General features: G+C 36.3%; 2 protein-coding genes across 3 annotated transcripts; one reads left to right on the forward strand and one right to left on the reverse strand.

Annotated features, from left to right (window-relative positions):
- Positions 1–1154: 1154 nt before the first annotated feature.
- On the reverse strand, positions 1155–8962 carry LOC120339872 (uncharacterized). 2 transcript variants are annotated; one of them, XM_039408109.2, is made up of 11 exons: positions 8825–8962; positions 8496–8722; positions 7894–8069; positions 5970–6109; positions 5300–5517; positions 4785–4907; positions 4240–4355; positions 3430–3641; positions 2812–2979; positions 2181–2398; positions 1155–1625 (listed from the first exon to the last, which is right to left on the reverse strand). In XM_039408109.2, the coding sequence occupies exons 1-11, from the start codon at positions 8856–8858 to the stop codon at positions 1431–1433; spliced, it is 1827 nt and encodes a 608-aa protein (XP_039264043.2). In that variant the 5' UTR covers positions 8859–8962; the 3' UTR covers positions 1155–1430. The 2 variants fall into 2 exon arrangements, with proteins under 2 accessions (XP_039264043.2, XP_039264035.2); XM_039408101.2 differs by having other exon boundaries at positions 1157–1625; positions 8496–8889.
- A 5283-nt stretch (positions 8963–14245) lies between these two features.
- On the forward strand, positions 14246–23790 carry LOC120339862 (catenin beta-1-like). The gene is made up of 16 exons (XM_039408088.2): positions 14246–14560; positions 14890–15086; positions 15443–15622; positions 17641–17765; positions 18086–18287; positions 18363–18507; positions 18668–18807; positions 18890–18988; positions 19196–19399; positions 19648–19818; positions 20281–20415; positions 20585–20720; positions 21393–21511; positions 21795–21894; positions 22261–22436; positions 23094–23790. The coding sequence occupies exons 1-15, from the start codon at positions 14350–14352 to the stop codon at positions 22428–22430; spliced, it is 2334 nt and encodes a 777-aa protein (XP_039264022.2). The 5' UTR covers positions 14246–14349; the 3' UTR covers positions 22431–22436; positions 23094–23790.
- Positions 23791–25175: the final 1385 nt, after the last annotated feature.

The following is a 25175-nucleotide window of genomic DNA, read 5'->3' on the forward strand; positions in this document are numbered from 1 at the left end:
CCAGGAAATCCCACGAAGTCACAATTGTCTAGCAAATTTTAATTTTCTCTCGTCATGCTAGCCATTTTTAAACTTCCACCTTTTTTTTGGCAGCCTTCTCCCCGGTCCTATTTCGTGTGAATTCGGTAAATTTTGATGCGGCCTGGATTTACAATTATATCAAATCTCTATTTTTCACTTCCGTGCCTTTCGCGCGTTCGACTCCTCCCCTACTTACTGCTAGTGCTCTGAAATAACCTTTTTTCGACGCCCTGTTGGTCGAGGATCGGTAGATTTTTATTTTCGAATCTGATTCCATTTATAGTATAACATCACATCATCGTTAACTTTCTTTAAATTTGGAATAAGCATAGATTAAATAATAGAACTAAAGAATAGATAAAGTTGGTAAAAAAATAGATCCATCAAATACATGGAGGAGCTGAAAATTTTATTTTTGTTACATGGAGCTTCAGCAATGGAGTAATAATGATATTATATTGGCACTTGGAAGAAGCTTTTATATAATGACATCGTTGTAAAACTTCTCCACATATTAGGTAGTAAAAAAAATTGAGCGAGACTATTGGTTTCTCTAAGACTGTGACCAATACGAAGTATGACAACCCCAGCCAGGAGTGTCCCCAGGAAAAAGGTTGAAAAGACAAGGAAAGACGCTTATGGTCCATGTTAGGACAACTCTGCAGCGTCGAGCAATTGCCGCCTGTTATCTGAAATAGTTTTATTTGAATAGAAGAAACAAGCGCTTTCTTCTGAAATTGCTTTGAAATCGCACCGACATTCTTTGATTTATTGCGCATTTTTTTTATTGTCTGGCAGTTGACGAATACGAATCGTCTCAAAGCGGAAACCCAGCACAGATAGTTTTCCAATATAAGCTTCTCAGTTAAATTGTAGTGATGTAACTGCATCGCGAATAAACTGTTGCACAACTAATTAACATGACTGGCAATCGATTCACCACCATCAAGTATCATGGTAAGCAATTGCCATTTACTGCAACAGGGCACAATTTAGCCCTATTATTCAAGGTGGTATATTACAGATGTAAAGCAAATTATGGAATATAAAAACATACTAATCCTAACATTGTTCAGCTGAAACAAAAGCTGATTTTACTTCTTGATACGGGTAGTGGAGATGGCTCAAATGCTGCTACTCGCATTTTTCGTCATTACCAGATCCGCTTTGAGTTTCTCTTTTATTCATAAACCGCATTTTGCATAAACAATACAATTCATACAGTAAATATTTTTCATCAATATTTTATCAAAACAAATACGAATTAATAATAGGGTTATTGAATCATCTGCGCAGGAAAAATCATAAAAAGAGCACGGTGCGAACCCGAGGACAATTTCGATAATACCCTGTTCTCAACTGTTGAATCAGATCTGTATGTTTGTTGCAGGGTTACTGATCACTGGCCTCTATTTTTCTATTCTTGTAGTTGCAACTTTCAAAGCTATTGTAACGATTATGAAGACGACAATACCAATCCTTATATAAGGAGGAGAGTTAGATACTGCATCTTCCATATCACTGACATTTTCACTTACAAATATTCTATAATTTCGGCGTAGTTTTCTATTAATGAAACAGCTGTAATATCCTTCGGTACTTTTCTGCAATATAATTGGTGTTTAGATACTATCAGTCAAAATGTATTTTGGAAAATAGTTTTACAAATAAGGGGTTAGAGGTCAACATATCATCGAATATTTGCGTAATATATTATATAATATCAATAATATATAAAATGGGAAATCAGTAAGGTAATCCATATGGTTTAGTTATCTTTTCATATAAGGCGTGATAATCCACAATAAACAAAAAATATATAGACAAATGGAGAAAAGTTTTTTTCATATTATAAGCCACCATTCGAATGGTCGACTCCGGCTACCAAACCGGAGTCTAATTAAGTTTTATTCCTGCTACGCGACGACAAAATGTTCACGTGGAAAACATAAATGTGACTCCAGGTTCACTTCTCTGCTTTCAAGCTGCACGGAATGTTCTAATCGCCGATTATATATTTATTTCTGTTGGACAGTATTTCGTAAAAGTAAAATCACAACATCTTCAACAAAGTTTTTTCGTTTGAAAAAGTATTGAGACGATGGGTTTGGAAATAGAACGTATACGGTATGATGCAAAACTAACCAAGCTGCATTTACCTGTGCATTCACCAACATCAATCTGCCAAACGCATCGATATAGCGTGTTTCAGTGTTCCCATGTACGTAAATTAGCTGACTTATTTTACCGGATGGGTGGTCGTATTGCCAAGCAGGAAAATTGGAGCGATTTATATCACAGTCCAAGCGTACATTATCTCCAAAGTGAACATTGACCACTCTTCTAGCTGCCGTGAGAAAAACTGGAGGCTTCCTTCCTGTGTCATGTTTCAATAGAACAATTTTATACGCTGTTGCTATCATGTCTAACTTCCAACTCCACAATATAAAACGGAACAACTTAAGAATGTGTCCCAGGAAGAAGCGTTCAATCATATGAAAACTGTTTCCGATAGGTATGTTGGCAATGGTTATGCAATTTGTTCCGGAGCATGGGCGTCGTGGATAGCAATCGATCATAGCTATACAGTGAGCAAATCCTTTTGTAAGTAAAATTCATTGGATTTCGTAATAGGAAATATTTGACAAACAATTATATATACTTTTTACTGAAGATGCTTTGTATTTTTAACGTACTAACGTATGCTTTTGGTATGTCATGAGCGTAGCTTGTCCGCCATTTTGTCCGTGTTTCTAAAATAACTGGGTTTCATAACGCCATGTTACTCACTTGGTAAAGCCATATACCACCTCTCAATCTTGACGCAATTGACATGGCATGTCCTATAAGCTATATAATTTGGAGCAGATTTCGTTGCTTCTCTTTGACTTTCTTCTAATAACGGAGAATCACACGGAAGGTCTATACTTCCTCTCACGTCTCGTGTGTAACAAAAGCCTGGATGCAAAATTATTTCAAACCTTATTTTAATTTTAAAAAGAGAGGTTTTGTACTCGTGATACAACTCGATCGGTTTTCAGTTCAGGTCGAGTATTGGATTCAGGGGTACTCCCGTAGTATATGAGCCAGGATGGCTGACACCGGAACGTAGTACGTGTACCAGGTTAGGGTGAGGCCATAATTTCAGGTACTAATACTACGGGTGTCACTTGGCTAGTCCCCGAACTCGTAATAGAACTAAAATAAGGAAAGTTGAAATAAAAATATGGCCTAACCCTAACCTGGTACTCGTACTACATTCCGGTGTACGTCATCTTGGTTCGCATACTACAGGAGTACCAATTTAGGCGTATCATAAAAGTTATTCTAACCCACCAGATTTTCCTACGGTAAGTACAGTGTACAAATCGTATATAAAACAAAATATATTTGAAAAAATTACATTACCTCCTTTTCTCTGTTCTCCGACCCACAAACCACATCGATTACACGGTCCCCAATTTTTCCATTTATATTTCAATTTATATCCACCATACATTGTCGGAGTTTGGTATTCGTTCGCATCTCCAAGAAGTATTGTTTCAGCTTTAGATTTGTCCACAATGTTAACCAAATACATCGCCATCGTTTTACGAGGATTTATATATTGAAATTTCGCTCTATAAGTTGAAGATATAATAGTACATGTCATGCCTGATGATCTAATATTTAACTTGCATTGTATAATGATATGTTCACAGGCAATTGTCAAAACCGAACAGCCACAGGAATGTTTACCATTTTAGTTAATATTTTTTTCATCTAAAATTCAAACTGAATAAATCGAATATTTTGCCGACTATAACCACATAAAAATGTACTGCAAAACGCAGGCATTTTTGATTCAAGGATAGGGTTTAATTTTAATATATTAACTTCGAATTTCGTATACACTACGCATTATCAAATCTTTAATTCATATGGAAACTGACAGGGTATTCGCGCTCCAGACGTGTGTGTACCAACCAATATGGAGGTACCTAATTTTGTTTGCCTACTATACATCAAGTTGTGTGAAGGGACTGAAATATTCACTTGGCTAACACAGACAGTCCCCGAACTCGTAATAAAACTAAAATAAGGGAAATCGGAATAAAATTATAGCTTAACCCTAACCTGGTACACACACTACGGGACTACCTTAATTTGTTTAACACTGACAGCTGCCATTTTCGAACTCGAATTTAGTTGAATAAAAACATATTTATAATACCGTACATATTCAAATGTTCGCTTGTAACTTTACACGAATATAATCCAGAATCATACACGACTGTTGATTTGATAGCAACTGAATTATCTGTCCGCTTTCTTCCTGCTCTTTGGGCTCGTTTCTAATATAAAAGTATTATTGACATTGAATTGTTTCAATTTTTTCGAGGATTCGCTGTCAATTGAGTCATCTAAGGCTAAATAACTCGAACACAGACTGGATTAACATAACAGGGGTCAACCCATGACTAAATCCCAGTTTGATTTTTCAACATGATTCAGCGGCGTCTCGATTTGGAACTCAATCTTTAAAATTTGCTGGTATTACACTTGATGCTCGAATACTTTCAGTATTTGTTTGTGTCACTATTAGCAAAACTTAAAAGAACACTTGCGAAGGATATTTCAGTATGTATGAGGTCGTATCAAAAACACTCAGAATTTGATATCATCCGAAAAATTTTATGATCGAAATATCACAATACTACTTACGATATGGCAATGATGATACCAACAAATATATTATTGCTTGCAATAAGATATGATTATACCTGCAAAGATACTGTGTGTAAATCATCTTTTCCAGCGTCGTATTCCTTGCAAGTGAATAGTTTGAATTCATAAGACGAACCATCACAAAATAAATGACGACCAAGTCCAATTTGGGCTGTCATCTGCAATATATATTTCAAAAATGCATGGATTAAAGGCAGTGGTGCGATTCAAATTTTTTGTTAGCCGGTTCCATCACACAAATGTCATATTTTTCAGCCGGTTCTGTTACAAAAAGTCATGTTTTTTTCAGAAAGGCCAACCGGTTCGCTGATCTCATAAAATTCCGTGAGACGGTTCTATAGAGCCGGTGCGAACCGGCTGAACCCCACTACTGATTAAAGGCAATTGCAAGTTTGGAATATAAAATAAAACCCTGTTGCAATGAGCCTTGCTTTATCCTCCGATCAAGACAGTGGTAACAGATATTTCTGCGTAGTATAGCTATAGCCGACTGGAAGTAGGTAAATCAGTAGTTTAATTTGTGTAGTATAATCACTCTCCCATAACTTACCCCGGGTGGTTTGTCGCACTCCCGCGTTCTGTATGTTGTTTTTCCACACTCAGATTTCTTCCAAACGCTCCAAGTACCCCATTCGCCTTGATTTGGAGGCCCCGCGCACGGACAGTAGCCGTACTTATCGTTCTTTTTATCGTCTCTGTATTTAACAGTTGCGCACCAACAACGATCATCATCATCCAATTCGCGAGTACATTCGGTGTAAACTTTTTCTGCGGAATGTTAGTAATATTTTGAAAATAATATAATTCTTTCATACCAGGTCCTCTTATACGGATTCGTACATGCCATCACCCTATTGGTCCGTCCTTTCCATGGTTGGTTAAGCGATGTCTCCAAAATGTCGTGTCCCACGTGTACCACTCGCCCAACTTGTCCCACTTGTACCACGTGTATCACTTGTCCCACAGCACCACGTGTCCCACTTGTACCACGTGTCCCACTTGACACGTGGTACAAGTGGCACAGTGAGACACGTGGTACACGTGAGAATGATGGTACAAGTGGGGCACGACATTTTGGAGACACCCGTTTGTTAGGTCGTCACAAGATATGACTTCAAATTTACCAGCTATTTTTTAGTTGCAATCAACGTTACAGTCCAGTTTTTGCTCTTTGATTATGGCATAAATGAAGAAACCTATATACCGAAAAAATGACATACCTTTATAATGGAATGGGAAGACACAAGGCATTCCAGGATCTGTGCCATATTCTGCGTATAACGTCACGCCTGGAATGGGAGCGGCGCATGGGCAAAATCCCCAAGTGCTGGGTTTATGATGGAACGGTACCGTCCCACACCTGAAAATATTACAATTCTGTATAAATGACAATTTGCCCCAGTTAGCTAATTATACACATGACCCTAGCATATTGTGTATGAAACCAAAGATAAAAACTGTAGTAAAGCTTGCGTGAATTAAGTTACTGTGCGTGATTAATAACCTAGTCCTAAATATTTCAGCGCTCGATATAGAATACAAACATTGTTATTTCACACATTAGACTCTAGAGTCTAGAGCATCGTTTTCCAACCTTTTTTGGTCGCCGACTATTTTCTCACCGGCAAAAACCTTTGCGGACTCAACGTGCGTTTATTGCAATCGTATCCTGTGTGAAGAAGTAATAAAACCCAACACAGCAGAATTTTAACGAATTTCAAAATCGGAAATTCGCCGCAATTACGCGTTTGTCAAAAGAGCCGACTTTTTTAGTGTATAAATGGCCTTTTGTATCGCACAATATTCAATTCATGATAACGACGAGAATTTAAAATGTCTTTCTATTTTAATTTAATTGTGTTCATGGCTTGCGGTTGCGTCGACTTATGACAAGATGAAAGCATTAGTTCTTCAAAATGTCACGAAAAGTAGCGAACATATTAATGTGAGAATATATGGCCCAATTATATTTAGTTTTGTTAAATATTTTTTGCGATCTTGAGAATTTGTTATCTGCTTTAAATTTCCAGAAAGTACAACTTGATTTAGTACTTATTAAAAACGTAATTAAAGTATATTAGTAAATCAAAAAAAAATATTCATTGCCTTGCTTTAATATTAACTTAATTGTGATCATTATAATATGCGGTTGTGTTGACAAAATAAAAGCAATACTACTCAGAAAATACCATGACAATCCGTGGACACAAAAATGCGTGGTAAAGTGTCGGATTATATTTTATTTTGATTCGTATTTTTATGAATTCGACAAATCTGAGCTGTTCGTACAACACTTATGGGTTATGGCGCTCCAGTCCTGTACGTCCCAATGTGGAGGCAGTAAAGCAAAGAATCCTAAGGGAAAATGCCTTGGTATCACCCGGAATTTTGCGATTTGCATTGTCTAAAAAGCGATTTTCATCGGTAGCGGACCATCATAAAACAAAACTTATGGTGTTTTACGTTTTAATTTTTTGTATTTCCGCTTTTTCATATGAAAAATTTAGGTTGCCACCATTGACACCAGAAAAAAAATATTCCTCGCTGCTCGAGCTCGCGAGAAACGCCACTTAGCTATCCACGCGTGTGCCGAATCGTGTTTTCGTCGAGAATCCGCAAGTGAGTTGTGAAATCCAATCGTTTGATTAAGCGACGCGCAAGTTACCTGTCGCTTCACCTGTTACCAAATTTTCGAATAGTAAATTGCTATTCTAATAGTTGAATTTTCGAATACAGTATATATGCCCAGTCCTACTCAGTAACCAGTAATTATTGACTCGATTAATGTTATGTGAATAAACATGCTTTTTATGTTTTATGTAAATTTTAACGTAAATCGTAACTTGGCTGATGGTTAAGTTTCGCAAAAGCGTTTGCGACCCGCAGTGAATTTCTGGCTCGCTGCGGACTCATTCAAATGCTCCGCGGACTCATTTGAGACCGCGGACTCGGGTTGGGAAACACTGCTCTAGAGAAACAATCAAAAAGGGCGATAGAAGTTAATGCCTTCGGGTTATAGTTAACACACTAAAAAGGCCACTGTTTCTGAGCTTGAACAGTCGTGCGAAAGCTCAATTATACCATAAAAATTGGATTTAGTGGTCTTTTATTTCAAGTGTTCAGAATATACAAAATTATACCAACCAACACCGGCCATCTTTTTTCCCTGAGGCAGTACAAGTATAGTGTGTTGCATTGGTATTAGTATTGTTATTATAGGCTGTGAATGGAAATATACATTTTGCGCCAACATCTTCTCCGCCTTCTGTGTATAATGTGTGATCTATTTCCTTCTTTTCGGTGTATTTTGAAGGTGGAAGCTACAACAAAAAAGGAATTCCAAGTACAGTATATTAGTGTTCTTGGCTGCGATTTGCCTCTTTCGAATTATTCTTGTTTTATTCTCCAATCAAAAATCTTTTTCATCGAATATTCAGAAAGAAGAATAGATACTTGTAATAAGCTAATAAAATTTTCAAAAATTTAATTTCAAAGCTTATGGGTTATTTAATCTGAGAGAGCCTCGTTGTTGAATTAACGTAATTGCTTCTGCTACAACGTTACGGTTATCACAAACTTTAGCTGCAGCTCCGGCATCAGGACTTCACTTTTACCACGGAGCTCCAACTGCAATATTATCATTCAAAAACAGTTTTCTGCGTATTTCAATTCAAGATGAGGGCCAAATCCAGATGGGTGGATGCCCCTTTAGCATATAACTTTTAGCAGTTACAAAGTTAGCTTACCTCAACATGCCTCGAGATGAAAAATGCCCTCCCCTCTTCACCCGAATCAGAGTTTTTTTTGGTATATTCCCACAAAACTCTTCTTTCGTCTGGAATAACTTTTCCGGAACGGCTGTTATACTTTTCTTCGGTAAAGCATGCAAGTCTTATATCTTCGCCAGAAAATTCATTAACCATGGTCACGTTTATGTTGTTGCGTTCGAATATGGTATCAGAACTTGCGGCTCCTACAGACAGAAAACAAAACACTACAAAAATTATCCTGTCAGTGTAGATGGGATTCGCCGTCATATTCCTCACGCAAGTAGATTTCAACAACAGTTAGTTACCTCTCAAAAATATAGATGTCGCTCGCGGTTGCATATTAACACGTTACCTTACTTCCAAAATAACAGCAAATCACTATCAAATGATGTCATATTTTATATGTTTTGGAACCGCATGCGGTCTGGGATTTCGAATACAAATTGAACCATAGCTACGAAATATGAGAATTCGGTGTTGTTTTGTGTGGGTGTAGTGCGGTACCATGCATTTGTGTAAACTTGATATAATGGAAAGTGGAATATTGTCGCCAAACAATACTTGTCCTTTCCGCCAGTTGCTGTCACTGAAATGAGGGTGAGATGGATTTTCCCTAGCATTGGCATCCATGTTTACTTGCGTAACATTGAACAATCAACAACAATATAACGGTGATGTAACAATTGAATTTTGTGAAACCGCTCAGCTCAGACACCTTTTTCACGGCTCACGCAGACAAATTTCCAAGCACGAGTGCGAACGTCGATTCGTTTCCGTGGTTTTGCTGGACATTTTTCAGTTCTTAGTTGTGTCTCCGAAATTTGAGTATAAGTTAATGGTCATTTGGTCCAATGAGTAGTAGTTTGTTCGCAGTTCGGAAAAAGCTGCGATAGACGATAATAGATTAGCTAATAGTAACATTAATTTTAATTAGAAAATAACCTAGTTAAACTATATATTTACGGATAAACCATTGAATAAATAAAAAACGATAATTATGAATGGGCACGTATGGCACTTTGTGAGGTCTAAAACACTCAAAAATAGGAATCAAATTGTTTGTAATGATAATCTATATAGTTATTCCGATTCTGAATCGCGTTCACTCTTTTGTGTGTTGGTAATATTTTTTATTTTGGTGGGTGAGCGCGTACTTGTACGTTTTTTTAACTTTACTTTAAGTTATGCTCGTCTTTCAGGGATCTCTGCATTTTGTTTGTCTGTTTATTTTATGTGTTGTTACATGTCACAGAACCGAAATATAATGATTGATTGAAAGATAATTTTTCTGGACCAAGAGGAAGCATTCATGATACTGTACTATGAAGTTGGAACTAGACAAACTATGTAGCGAATCCGCCACGGGAGAATCTCAGGCAATTGTAACTTTGTATATCATATTTGTGTACATTACGTGTAAAGAACTTTGCATGGATGGTGTAACTTAATCACTGCAATAGCCTTATACCTGAACAATGGAAATAGTCTCTCTATTCTATGTCTGCAGAGTTAATTTCGTTACTATTATAGAGCAATATTGCTACCAAAGGAGTTCATATTGATGATACATTGTGCACCGCCATTGTGAGATATACTAATGAAAGTGTATATACTTACAATGGATATACTAATTACACAATAAGCCTCGCTAGTATTCGAAAGTGGAACACGTATATTTGCGAGTTGACGCGTATATAAATTTATTTGAGTCGTGACACACGACACTGAGAGAGTCAGAGAGATCCCACTAGAAGCACCGTAGTGGGGCTCCCGAAGTATGCGAACCAAGATGGCGGACATCGGAATGTAATATGTGTACTAGATTAGGGTTCGGCCATAATTTTAGGTATAAATACTACGGGAGACTCTTGGCTAGTCTTCGAACTGATAATAGGACTAAAATAAGGAAAATTGAAAAAAAATTATCGCCTAACCCTAACCTGTCACCAATGTTACGTTCCGATGTCCGCCATCTTGGTTCGCATACTTCGGGAGCATCGTAGTTTTGGTACTATGCGAGAGAGCACCATTCTGACCGAAATTTTGCCTTTTTTTTGAATATTTGTATCCTTCAATTTATTTTTAAATTGGCTTATTGATTTGAGTCTTTCACTTGTGTTCTGCTTCAGATACGATACCGGTACCTGGCTAGTATGACGTTATCAACGTAGTTTACCAAATATGGAAAATAAATGTGCTGTACTTTCTCCTGCTATAATATCACAGCCTTAGGCTAACATGATAACATTTGACGGTGATAATCAGTCAGGTGGAACCGGTGTTCCTGGGGTAAAATGGTATCTTTGTTCAGAATATTCGCCAAAACCCACCAGACCACTGACTATAAAGCTGCTATATCAACGCATTGAGGACAACCGCGGACAATAATTATTTTTTTTCAAATAAAATTTTTCGCCCTTGGGATTTCGCTTTTATGTATGTGAACACCGGCGAGAAAAGACGACGATGGTTGTCGATCGTATGTATGACACTCACAATGTTATACCTCCATTTCGGAATTGTATATTATATAGCACCATGGTTCGGTGAAGTGTAGGCGTTCACAGGGGTGGTTTCAAATGTATACTTGTACTTTTTGGTTGTATGCTGGATATATGTCGCTTTTGGCGTGTGTGAGAATGAGGGGCGTCTTGCAGTTGGCTATTATACATTTAGCGATAAAAAATTAACGGTGTTAATTGCATCTAATTTCACAGAGTCTGCTACATGCTCTTAAACGACCCGGATCAGTTTTGTTTTAATAAATGGATCAGGTCTCCAGAAAATACATAGATACAAAATTATCGGAATAATCAATAACTATGTCAGGATTTGGGAACCATTATTTTTACGTATAATGTGAAGCTTTACGTATAATGTAGAGTAGCGCTCACACTGCGCTCCCTATTCGGATCACTACTGCCGCGCATAATGTAGATTGTGGACCAGTGTTCTTCAACCTTTTTTATCGAAGTATACCTTTTACAGTTTTTCAAGAACTTTGTATACCTTACAAATACCAATGTTTATTTAAGGCGGCTCAAAATAAACAATAAATTGTAAGCACATATTGTACTGCAATATCATCATGCAATCTAATAGGCTAGCGACCGCAGGTTATAAATTTGACTGACTGCCTTAGCGTCGACGGGAATAATGTTCGACATAAATGAAACAAAGTGCATGGCAGCCGAAATCACCAACCCAGACACATGATCGTATTATCTATATAATTTGTGATGTAACAACGTGCTCACGTCGGTTCTTAGCGTTATAACATTTTATATTTCGTGTGCGGTTCCATTATTGTCTCCGATTGAATATTTTATAATTTATTATATATATTAGAGTTTAGATTTTCTGATTTAGGCTGTACACCTTTCGTATACCCGTGTCGCTCATCGGGCTTTAGGTGTATACGGTGTCAGGCTTTTCGTCTGTTTTCAGTGTGTATCTGTTTTACAGTAATTATTTTGTGGCACCTGGCCAACGTATATTCTATGTTATACGATTTGATAAGGCTTTGTTTTCCCTAAGCTAGCGATTTACTAACCCTTCTACGCATCCACAAGGTAGTATTAACTGTAACGACATCGCTTTAGCTCAGTTTGTTTGTGATCTGCGCGCTTGCATGCGTTTTCTGTTGAATATTCCTATTGCATGTTGCTCTGGCCCTCAGCAATACCATTGAGTCGGTTTATGACTTTAAATGTCTAATCCGCTGTAATCAGCTTAAAAGCTTCTAACCCCAGGCGCGGACTTGATTTATTTCGTGTTATCGATTTGCATTTAATAAGTCACTAATCGTAATCAAATCCGCCACTGGAAATGTCCGCGTTTTATTGATAACATACATGCATTTCGTGGGAATGGATTATGTTTACGAAACAGCACTTGTGTCAATCGTGTTCTGATTGACATGTAAACTAGATTTGTACTCACGCGCCAAAAGGACATAAATTCTGAGCGTTTCTGTTAAACATAAGGATAGACAGAAAGAGGTCGGGCAATAGCCTCACATAAGACGCAGAATCAGAGAAAATTAGTCGTGATGCAACAACGGGATAGTATCGGATAGAAAATGCCGAAAATGTAGGATTTCCTGCAAGATGTCTTCTATTATTGTAGGGAAGGAGAAGAACATCGTGCAATGAACTACAAGCGAACTTACGTCTGAAACAATTACAGTAATGTCAAAACAAACTGCGTGGCTGTTTCACGCACACTCGCGGAATACACACTGGGAGTTACATCCAAAGGCTGCAGCCAGCGGTAAGTACGTGCTGAGCGGATGCGGATTATACTGGTCTGTCTACAATGAAGCTATTGTTCTAATTGAAAACATTCCGTATTTAACATTTTCCTGTCGTTGTATACGAGCACAAATCAAAGCGGATATCGATACCGACAGAAGACTATATCATCGTGGATAGAAATATGTTTGCTATGAAAACGCAGGATTATATAAATCAAATTGATTCCAGCGTTACATCAATTTAAAAATGCGTTAAATATTCGCTTGAATTGAACGACAGTTGTAAATTGATTAGTGCGTTTTGATTAGAGTACAGTATTGCATATTTTGATAAATAAATATTGACATCATTGGGTTATCAATTTCACGGCTAATTTTACCGTTTCCCGTAGGAAACAGCAGCGATCGTCTTTTCAAGCTTACGATTTTTTATTGTATTGTCGCGTGAGTGTTCGGGAGGCCTAGTCACGCGTGTCAGTTTTTTCTGTGGCGAGTCAGTGGTTTTGTTTGGATACGTCATAATTTCAAGCTGCACTTGTGCGCCGTGGATGACTAATGATTGTCGCCCACAAACTTTTTCTCCCGACTCCGTTTCGCCTTTTTCTCGTCTGGTTGACGCCATTTTGAAAAGCACTCGTACGTTTCGACTGCGGTAGCGCAAGTGTCATAATGGATGTGCTCTTTCTTGGCGCTATGGGTTTTTGTATATATCTGAATATGTATGCGATGTATTATCGTAAAGGAACGGAATTAAGTAGTTTAGTTTCATTTAAGGTACAGTATCGTCGTACATTCTTGTCGAAAATTCGATTTCATTATGTACATAAAATGAAACGAACTATTTCGCGTGTGTGTGCGAACGCGTCACTCCGCCCACTCGAGTACGAGTCTACGAAATTGTCGCCAGCCCGAAAAGTGGTCAGGGAAAATTGATTGTACCGTACTTAGCTTTTGTCGAACTGCCGGGCCGAAGTTACAGCTATATACTGAATATATCAGTTAGATAGTGTAGTATTACTGTATTATTTAGAAACTTCCTTATACAGTTATAGTACGGCACCAAGCCCACCATCGCGCTGCCAAAAAATAATGTATCATGGTTTGGTCAAGTTAAAAATTTGTAGATTTTGGTTAATTTATATACGATGCTTAGTTGATATACAGGTATTCAGAAAAAACAGTGTTATGATTAACTAGCTCTCCCGATTCCATAATCAATTTTTATTTATTCGTTTTTAACAGTCATTTTATTGTTACGCTGATTATGGAGTCAAACTATACTTATACACTTATAACCCAGTCATAAATAATGACTAAATACTGAATTATTGTTTTAAGTTTGAATTTTAACAAGCGTTTCAATTTCAAGTTAAGATTTTAAATACAATTTTATTGGTATTTTTGTTGGGCCTTCTAATCAATCATGTCGGAAATGATGATAGCCCCGGGATATTCCAGTCATAAATAATGACCAAATACTGAATTATTGTTTTTAGTTTGAATTTTAACAAGCATTTTAAGTAAAGATTTTAAATACAATTTTATTGATATTTGTGTTGGGACTTCTAATCAATCATGGCGGAAATGATGATGAGCCCCGGAGATATTCCGATGGCAGATCCCAAAGCTCAAATGAACCAATGGCAGCAAGGTGGATGGGATTCTGGTATCAACTCAGGAGCAACAACTGCCAATCCATCAGTCACTGGAACAGTGGATGACTACACAGACACCGAGCAAGTTTTGCGAGAATGGCAAAGGGAATTAACCATGGAAGAAGCAAATCGTATGTTTATCAGTTTCGTTTTTAGATACAAGTAGAATCATAATGCGATATTTTTATGTAGGTACGGTATCAATAAAGTTTAATCAATTTTATATTTCTTGTCTTCTGGAAATTCCAGCTTTATTCCTGAAAATTTCAAGAAACTGTCTTATGCCTAACAATTTTACACATTTTTGACTATTTTAATGTGATCACATTTTTAAGACCATATGAAAGGCTGAAAATTTTTGTGGTGCCCTTCACAACGAAGGTGGCGGAATTGAAGTATACAGGGGAATGCGCTATTGAGTTATTTCTTATTATTTAGTATATGAAACTTTGATTTGCAGAATTGAGTGACCAATTTGCTCGTACTCGCGCCGACAGAGTTCGAGATGTTCTTTTTCCTGAAACCTCAATGGATGATGGATCCATGCAGCAGATTCCGAGCACACAATTTGATCCCAACAATCCAACTGCTGTTCAAAGATTGGCGGAACCATCTCAAATGCTGAAACATGCTGTTGTTAATATTATCAACTATCAGGTATTAAGATATAAATATTGTATTATACGTCAGTGTACCCATCAAACAAAAAAGTGTTATACAAAGAACTGAAATGCTTTACTTATGTGGCATTCACTACCTCATAATTACACAAGTGAAGGGACAGCCATATTCTATAGTTTCAGTAGATATTTGTAACTCAGTAATATATTGAAACAGTCCTAGTTCATTTAGTGTTATGATTTTCAAAACACAAGAGCCAAAGATGATGAATGTTGCTATAGATTTAAAAATACCCCAAAATTTGTGCGACCAGTAACAATCATCCCCTCTGCACATCAGAATGAATTTTAGATTGTTGCCTATGTCGAAACTAAATATCTTTGTTCCTTTAGGATGATGCTGATCTTGCTACAAAAGCAATTCCAGAGCTAACCACTCTACTCAATGATGAAGATCAGGTTGTCGTGCAACAAGCTGCACAGATGGTTCATATGCTTTCTAAGAAAGTTGCAAGCCGTCAGGCTATCATGAATAACCCTGGAATGATTGCTGCGCTTGTGAGAGCAATGCAGGTAAGGCTATTGTTGATGGAGACATCTTTCCATGAGAGGCATTTTCACAGATGAGAATCTAGTGTCACTGTGGATGGTCACTGTGGATGCCTATTAGGGCTGGGCAAAATATTCGAATAGCGAATAGAATATTAAATTATTTGAATGGCATTTTACTATTCAAATATCGGGTACCACGTGATCTGTGTCGCTTCACTCGGATACAGAACGTCTCTGAACCGAACGTGAATTGCTCGAGAATTCACCTACAATGCTCGCTAACAGACAAAAGCGACAAATTTGAAAAATTGTCTTTGCGTTGTGGTGTTATTTGTTTTCTTTGCGTTCCAATCGTTCGTTTCAACTGCCTATTTTGCAAAAAAAGATACCGACACCGTTCCCTAAATTTAGAAACGACAAATCAGATGAGGTATTTAAAATAAATATCCCAGATTTTAAACTCCGTATGGTTGGCGGCACGTGAACCAAACATAAATTTGTTTAACGAAAATTAAAATTTGAAATAACCTTTGCATGAAACCATACATAGTATAACACGCACAAGCTATGACCAGAAAAGAAATGGCAGAACATAGTTCTTTTAATGTACTTTCAATTAATTCTTTGGTGATCCCTTTCATTCTTGACCAAGTGATGTTTCGAAAATGTAATCGTTTCACTCGGTCATGCATGGCGGGTGGAGTGTAAAAATCATAACGTAAAATCAGTCGTGAATTTCGATGTAACAACGCGCACTGTTTACGAATTGTTGTATCATCGGAAATGATTACATTCGTTATATTTTGAGCATTTTTGCACTAAAATTGTGAATTACTCTGTAACGATGGATCGCGGGGTTTCTTGAAAGAAAACGTCGGAACTTGAAAGATTTAGTTATATTTAGCGCCTGGCAATCTATTAGGCACAAAAGAGCAATTTTTTTCATTCAGCATCGGGTCGCATATGTAAATTATTATTCAAGAAGCGCTGTTTATTAACGTCAACTCTTCATAGGGCTACGCAGAAATGCCTTTATTGCCGAATTATTTAGTCACCACTCACCATTTTAAATCAACATTCGAGATTGACGCAATCGCAGCTTTGCGAGGTTTATCTGTAAAGTAACATAGACACCATAGAAAAGCATAGCAAAGTTAATTTTGGTATTGTCTTAATAAATATCTGCATCCCGGTATCAATAGTAATATTACCGTTCGCTTGATATTGTGACGGTAAATTTACAAACGTTGATAAGTAATATGAAAGCCAACGCAAATGATGAAAATTAGAATAATATTAATTTGGGTTTGAAATCAATCCTTAATGGTTTTAACAGCTGTTACCGACGTGAACGCACGGGTGAACCGGAAATATAAACTTGTCCGACGACCCGAAAGAATTAATACTTGCAAAAAACAGAAAGGGCGGTAATGCCGGTAATATAGATTATATATCGCCGCAAAAACGGTCACTGTGACAAAAACGATCAGCGATTATGACGAAATCAACCAGTAAAAAAACGCTTTGTAGCCGATTTTTCAATGTCTTATTAATTTCCAAAGGAAGTATCGACCGACGTTCTGGACCTTCCATTGTGCATAAAAATATTCGTTATTCGACTATTCGATATTCGTTAAAAATATTCGAATTATTCCATTCGAAAAAAATATTCGATTTTGCCCACCCCTAATGCCTATATGAATGAATATAAAGCAATCTTATATTAAATCTCTTATTTGCTAATAATAGTATTTGACATATCAATTCATGTACCATTTTGTTTTCTATGTTCACTCGATTATTCTTAATGTTATTGTAATATTATGATATGGAAAATTGCGCCTATTCCATAAGAGATATCTGGGTTCTTTTTACTTTATAGCCAAACATTTTTGATAAGATGTGAGAACTGTAAAAATCTGTTCTTTATATTATCATGCATGTTCCTATTGTATATAAAATATCAACTTTATTTTAAATTATTCGAATCATTTTACTATACGAAAATAAGCTTATACTATTCATTTTTGCCTTTTTAGAATTCTAGCGATCCTGACACACAAAGGTTTTGCACTGGAGCTCTTCATAACCTTTCACATCATCGTCAAGGCTTGCTTTCTATTTTCAAATCTGGAGGCATTCCTGCATTGGTCAAAATGTTAAGGTTGGCTGTGTTATTAAAACGCATTGTTAAGATAGTAACTTCGTTCTCTCAATTTTACATGCTCGAAAAGATCACCATAGTTGGAAGTTTTATATGGCCCACACAAATGTAAAATTCATGAATGAGTGCCAATAAATCAAACTACATTAAGATGGAATACAAATTGCTGTGCTATTGTTAGTTTAATTTCATAAATCTTCATCTATATGAGATATTCCTAAAATGTGTTGAATTTTTATTTTTTTTCGTTTGAACTATTATATAACATTTTTTGCGTAGTAAAGCAGTATTGATAAAAGCTGTTATAATCATTTTTCTAGCTCTCCCATCGAGTCTGTTGTGTTTTACGCAATAACCACTCTCCATAACCTTCTGCTCCACCAAGAAGGGTCAAAAATGGCTGTCAGACTTGCTGGAGGATTACAGAAAATGGTTTCTCTTCTTGCAAAAGATAATGTCAAATTTTTGGCTATCGATACAGACTGTCTTCAGATCTTGGCTTATGGAAACCAAGAAAGCAAGGTATACATTATTATTATTATGGGAAAAAAGAATTTTTGAGGTATCAAAGGTATAATAATGTAAATTTAATTACAGCTCATCATTTTGGCAAGTGGAGGCCCACAAGAACTTGTAAGGATCATGCGTACATACAACTATGAAAAACTTCTATGGACAACAAGCCGTGTTCTCAAAGTTCTCTCAGTTTGCCAGAGCAACAAGCCAGCAATTGTTGAAGCAGGTATTATCTGGTTTCATTTTTTAAATTTGCATGCAAATTTTGTCTTCTCAATGCAACGAAATCCAGTTGTATAATGCAGGAAGTGGATTATTTCCTTTATTGGTACTGTTCAATAAATTGATCCCTCGTTAATAGCCTAATACACTTTTTTGATATGTAGGTGGTATGCAGGCTCTTGGAATGCATTTGAGATCAAACTCTCAAAGACTCGTACAAAACTGTCTTTGGACCCTGCGTAACTTGTCTGATGCTGGTACAAAACAAGACCAAACTGAGAATCTGCTTCAAATGCTGGTCCAGGTATATTACTTTTGTATTTTATCATCAGTTTTCATCGCTTATTGGCAGTATTGGAATAATTAAATTATTTTCCTCTTTTCAGCTTCTTGCATCGAACGATGCCAATGTTGTGACATGTGCCGCAGGAATTCTAAGCAATTTGACTTGTAACAATATGAGAAATAAAACCCACGTCTGCCAGGTAACATTGTTATGCTATTTTTTTCGGAGTGCCCTAAACTAGTCAAATAGATTATATAAGTTCAGTTATGGTGTTCGAATACCGAATTGTTCAAGTACAGAGATATCACCTTAATAGAATACATTTTGAATTTGTGGTAATTGAGCTTTATATATGGTCAATCATTAGCGTTTTCGTTATAAATATATGTCTGAACTTTTTCTGAAGGTTGGAGGTATCGAAGCACTTGTTCGCACTGTGCTTCAAGCTGGTGATCATCAGGACATTACTGAACCTGCTGTATGTGCTCTGCGTCATTTGACTTCTCGTCATCCTGATGCTGAAATGGCACAAAATGCAGTGCGTCTGCATTACGGACTTCCAGTTTTGGTGAAATTGCTTCACCCTCCTTCAAGATGGCCATTGATCAAGGTATGCTTGTTAACCAATCGTTATTTTTAGTCGCTGGAAGGCTATTAATTGTTTTTTTCCACTGGGTTAGTCCTCTGGGCCCAACTATTTCACTTTTTTTTTACTATCTTCATATGTTAGCAATCAGACCTATACTAGGCATTGCTCCTGTATTTTTGTGTTTGAATCTTACTTGGGAGTTTCTTTTATATTCTCCTTATTATGCAATTTTTTGTACAGTAATCATTTCTAACTTTACGTTAAATCAGGCGGTCATCGGACTCATTCGTAATCTTGCCCTCTGTGGAGCAAACCATGCTCCTCTTCGTGAACATGGTGCCATTCCTCGACTTGTTCAACTTCTTATGCGGGCTCATCAGGACTCTACACGTAGATCAAGCTTGACTTCAACCATGAGTCAGCAGCAACCTACATATGTGGTAAGTGAAATTTGATGTGTTTTACAGTGATTTTCTGTGAAAAATTATCAATGTAAAATTGTATCAAAATTTCAATTAAAAAAGTTCATTTACCGGTAAGTAGTTTCTTCCAGTTAGGTTTTGACACAAGATACAGCCATATATGGGAAACCTAATTAAGCGTTGCATGTTTTAACTATTACGGGTTTTTGATCTTTTTGAAATGTTTCATTGTAATTTTCAATGTATAATAGGGTGAATGAAGATTTCACTGCTAAACTCTTGATTCTTGCAAGAGTAATTTCGATTTTTAATGATTTACTTTTATTTTGTTGCCACATGACAAAGGTGTTGCATTTATTGGGGTCAAAAGCATCATCTTTAAATTCTCGAAATTGTAATTTACAATTGAATGTAAATTAGCAATATTTGATGATTTGCCCTTATTACCAGTATTAATTTAATGACTTGATCATTTTGTAGGATGGTGTTCGTATGGAAGAGATTGTTGAAGGTACAACAGGTGCTTTACACATCTTGTGTCGTGAACCTCACAGCCGAGCTGTCATCTGTGGTCTCAACACCATACCACTCTTCGTACAGTTGTTGTATTCACCGGTAAGGTCAATTTTTATGTGTTTCGAATCTGTCTTAAAAACAGTCATTGAAGTCTTCAAACGAATTTTTCAAAATGACTATCCTGAAAAGAATATTCTAAAAAAGATTTACCCTCCTGATAACGACTGTGCAGATAACTTTTTTGATTGTCGACTAAATTTCTTTATAGATTGAAAACATTCAGCGTGTGGCAGCAGGTGTACTCTGTGAACTGGCGCAAGATAAGAATGCCGCTGATGTGATTGAAAATGAAGGTGCCACTGCCCCATTGACTGATCTCCTCCACTCGAAGAATGAAGGAGTTGGTATGAATGATTCTTCATTTATGGTGTATGGGTTATAAATATACTTTCATGTTGTCTTAGTGTCCGATCACAGCTTTGAGATCTCAGAAATAGAGCTGTCCAAATAAGTGGTTTATACAAAAGTTTTATTTTTATTGCATCTGGACATATTACATGACATCATGTATTAATAATTTGATATGTCTTATGGTATTATGTGATTCAACAAAGGATCTTACTGCACACTAGCACAGATCTATTTCTGCAATGTTTGACCTAGATAAGATTTCTTTAAGTGACAGACAGTATTTTCCCTATGATAGTATACCATACGGTAGTTAAAATTGAAAATACTATATAGTGAAAATATGCTTGTTTGAAGAAGTGTTGACCTCTCTGTCCGACTAAACATTACACAAATACATTAACTGTTGCTCACAAACTCTCTAATAACAGCATCTTTGTATTATACGCAGACTGTGCTGAGTTGCTCAACCGCTTAATGAATTCGAATGAAAAAGTCGAACTGTTACGCTACATTTCTCTTAGTTAAATTTGGATAATATAGAATTATTGCAGTGAGAAGAGCCGCATAAAAACTCCAACTCTGGCGAGACGCAGTTTGCCTACTGTTCTAGAACTATTCATATTTAGATTAACCCAGCTGATATATTGTTAATTTTTATATTTCAGCAACCTACGCAGCTGCCGCTTTGTTCCGTATGTCTGAAGACAAATCACAGGATTACAAGAAAAGATTGTCCGTAGAACTAACCACTTCATTATTCAAGGACGATGGAGCAATGTATAATGTATGTACATAGAATAGCTCTTTTAGTGTGCCTAGTATATATATATATATATATATATATGTCGACTAAACTAGACTATCATTTGTGGAATAGTTTCGATTCATTGGTTAATTTTGTCTAGTCTATAATTTTGAAATTATTTGTTGAGACGTCAAAGTTCACTCCACTCACATTTGGCATAGGTGCAATTCGATAACTTTGTATTAGAAATGTTACGAGCTACGCCATTACGGGTTTTACCTCGCAATTTTTGCGCATTTCAGACAAAATTTTGTTTTCACAGCAAGGTGATATGATGGGAGCTCCTCTCATGGATGGTTACTCTGTTCCATTATCACATCATAGTTCTTCTGCCAGCTCAATGCACAACTCTCATCACTCGGGTAACTTATTTATTATCACTACAGTCATGGCCATCTGAAAGTAAATATCCACTATTTCAATCATTTTAAATTCGAGTGTAAATAAGAAGACTTTACTTTTTCAATTTTATTCCTTTGAAAATAGTCTTTAGTTTTTATCAGTGTTCTGTATGGTAAACCAGTTGAATTTTTGTTGTATGTAAAATATGATTTAGATATCTTTGATTTATGTAAGATGTCCAACGAATAAATATCCTTCTCGCAACATTTGGTATCTGGGAAATTTTACAGTGAACTTATAATTGTTATAATTACAAGACCTATCAACTAGTAAATCCTAATCATTGGGGAAAATCTCTTCCTAACTAACCAATATTTTAATATCAGGGTATCCACCACCCCAAGGGCAGCCCATGGATTATGGACATCCCCAACCAGGATATGGAGTTCCTATGGACCAGGGTTTACCAGAGCTAGGTGACGTCAACCTGGACATACCAATGCACCATGGACAAGGACAAGCCAATGATTTGGAGTGGCTTGATACTGACTTGTAGATGCAGGTAATTAATGTTTTTCATCACTGCCGATTGCAAACTCTAGGAAATATTATTCTAGAATTTGGACAATATAACTGGAGTTAATGGAGATGATAAGTATTGTACAAACCATATGATCTCTCAATGATTTTTGACTCTAATAATGAACCAGTAAAGAGTTAAGAAATATAAAATGTGGAATTTTTTATAGCAATCTAAATCAATAAATAAAAATTTTCTGATTATAAAAATATAGGCAGTGTCTGATTTTTAAATTTTCATAATTTCTATCTATGAATCTGTTCAGCCATATTAAGCACTTATCAGCAGGGTTGCACTCTGAAATATTTTGTCTTTGGAAAATATTTTTATATTTGGGATATGTGATGATAAGTTCAACAATACATCCAAGTCCTACATAGAATAGTAGTAGATGTACATTCAGACTTCAGAGCTTCAGAATTTGGAAGCCAAGACAATAAAGATGAAACCATGATGATTTATTAATAGTGCTGTATTTAAATGGAGGTCTTTTTAGTAATAATGCTTATTTTTCGAATGAAATTATTCTCCCTAATTCGAGAACTTAAAATTTCCAACAAAATCAGATTTGAATATTAGGTTCCGTTTTGACATTATTGCTTTCAACCAGAGTTTACAGTTTTTTTTATTCATTTCCAGACTCTTTGAAGAACTTTGTTGTATATATAGACAGACATCTGGACAAGAATTCGCACAAACTCATAATCATTTTACTCAACTGCGAGAATGGCCAAAATGTACAACAGATTTTATACTTGTATTTAAAATATCATGTATTAACAGAATACAAAAAAAAACAATTTGTAATGTGCCTAATTATGCCTTTATCACATCCGATCATTGTACAAAGCCAGCCCTAGTATTGTATACATCTGGTATGGCACCATTGTTTTAGCAACGTTTTTATAGTTATCTGTATGTCTTTTATTTTATGTATGTAACTATACTTTTACCAATGGTATGCTTGAGAGTGGATCTATCGTTTCTCGTTTATGATACTATCAAATTTGGATTTTTTTTAATCATTTTTTTTTCAAATCTAGTTTGTGAATATGAGTTGGTATGTTTTACAAGAATCTCTGAGCCTATTAAAAAAACAAGATTTTTGTGTAAGCCCCTGTACCGTACCGGTAAACCTAGTATGCCGTTTTTCTGTAATTTTCCCAGCAAGTTTTTGTTTTTATGGAACGTTTATGTGAGTGTTTTGGGGATTTTATTTCGAAGGTTTGAGAATGTGAATTCAGCAGTTTTTGGTTTTGAAGGTTTTATGGTTTTTAAGTGAAGATGGTCTTGAATGAAATGCTATTTTTAACGAATAAAAACATTTTGTACAGAATCTTGTCAGTGTTTTGCGGTTCGAAAGGTCCGTTCGAGTTCGATGACGATTATCAAATCAACTTATGATCCTGAAGTGACTTTTTTCATTTGTCAATCCCAGTACTAACAATGTTCGTACTGCGGAAAAATTTGCCCTCGCTCCAACAATAACATTCAAATGTAATTACCAGAAACCAAAATAATGACACCAAGTGAATTCACTGAGAAACTGGAGTTCAACTATTTGTCGTTACGTATTGTACTCCTAAATACCGATGTTGAAAGCTCGCAGCCATTCGAGTGGTAGTAGTTTGACGACAATTTTCGGAATAATACAGTTACGACAACCGTAAAATAAGCACGAAAACACAACATTTTGTCTAATGAGAGGAGTTTGCAGTTCGGACGCTGAATGGAAGCCAAGCTTATATGATATTATTTTTTAAAATTGAGTCTAGCAAGATTAGTGCAGTCACGCGAGTAGTATATGATGTTGTCCAGAATTGGTAAATTACTCCACAATACTCCACAAATACTCCACAAATACTCCACAATACTCCACAATACTCCACAATGCTCTTACTCCACATTGCTCCACATTCACATTGCTCTACATGGACAGGACATGTTCACTTTTTCGGTACGGTATTAGAGTATTCGCTAGAGGGGTCAGGGGTGTTTCTCTTTCGCTCGATAAGACCTTGACATGAGAATTGGGGAGAGAGAAAAATCGCGCTATTGTTTAAATTTCGCCCTTTAAGTTATAAGACTTCGAGGAATTGGGGAGAGAGAAAAATCGCGCTATTGTTTAAATTTCGCCCTTTAAGTTATAAGACTTCGTCAAACTGGGGAGAGAGAAAAAGTCGCGTTATTGTTTTAACGGGGTGGAATTGCTTGTCGCGTTATTGTTTAAACGGTGGTGGAATCGCTTGTATAATAAATAAGACTTCGGCAAACTAGGGAAAGAGAAAAATCGCGTTATTACTTTATGGGGGTCGTATTTTCGCTTTCTTGATCGATAAGACCTCAGCGTGATGAAGTGAGTTACCGTGAATAATTAGATAATAAAACTGCGTGAGAAGATCTGCGCAATCGTTTTGTTTAAATGGAATAGTGTCTTATTATAAACGAAGAAAGAGTTTGTTGAAACTTGATCAATGCGAGAAAAACATCATGATTGCTTGACTATGATAAACTGTTTACTTTGAAATATTCTGACGCTTATGAAGAAAATATCAGCTATGTTTGTAAGTGAATCTGCGCAATCGTTTTCTTTTAATGGCTTGTGCCGTAAACAACAAGACTTGCTGTGTAGCGCTGTTACACTGTTTGTTTTTATAAAGAATGTAAAAGAGAGAAAAATTATTTACAGAAAAATCTAGTTATTTTTACAATTAAACAAAA

This window comes from Styela clava, chromosome 1 (assembly GCF_964204865.1).
Source record: "Styela clava chromosome 1, kaStyClav1.hap1.2, whole genome shotgun sequence".
NCBI classification, from domain to species: Eukaryota; Metazoa; Chordata; class Ascidiacea; order Stolidobranchia; family Styelidae; genus Styela; species Styela clava.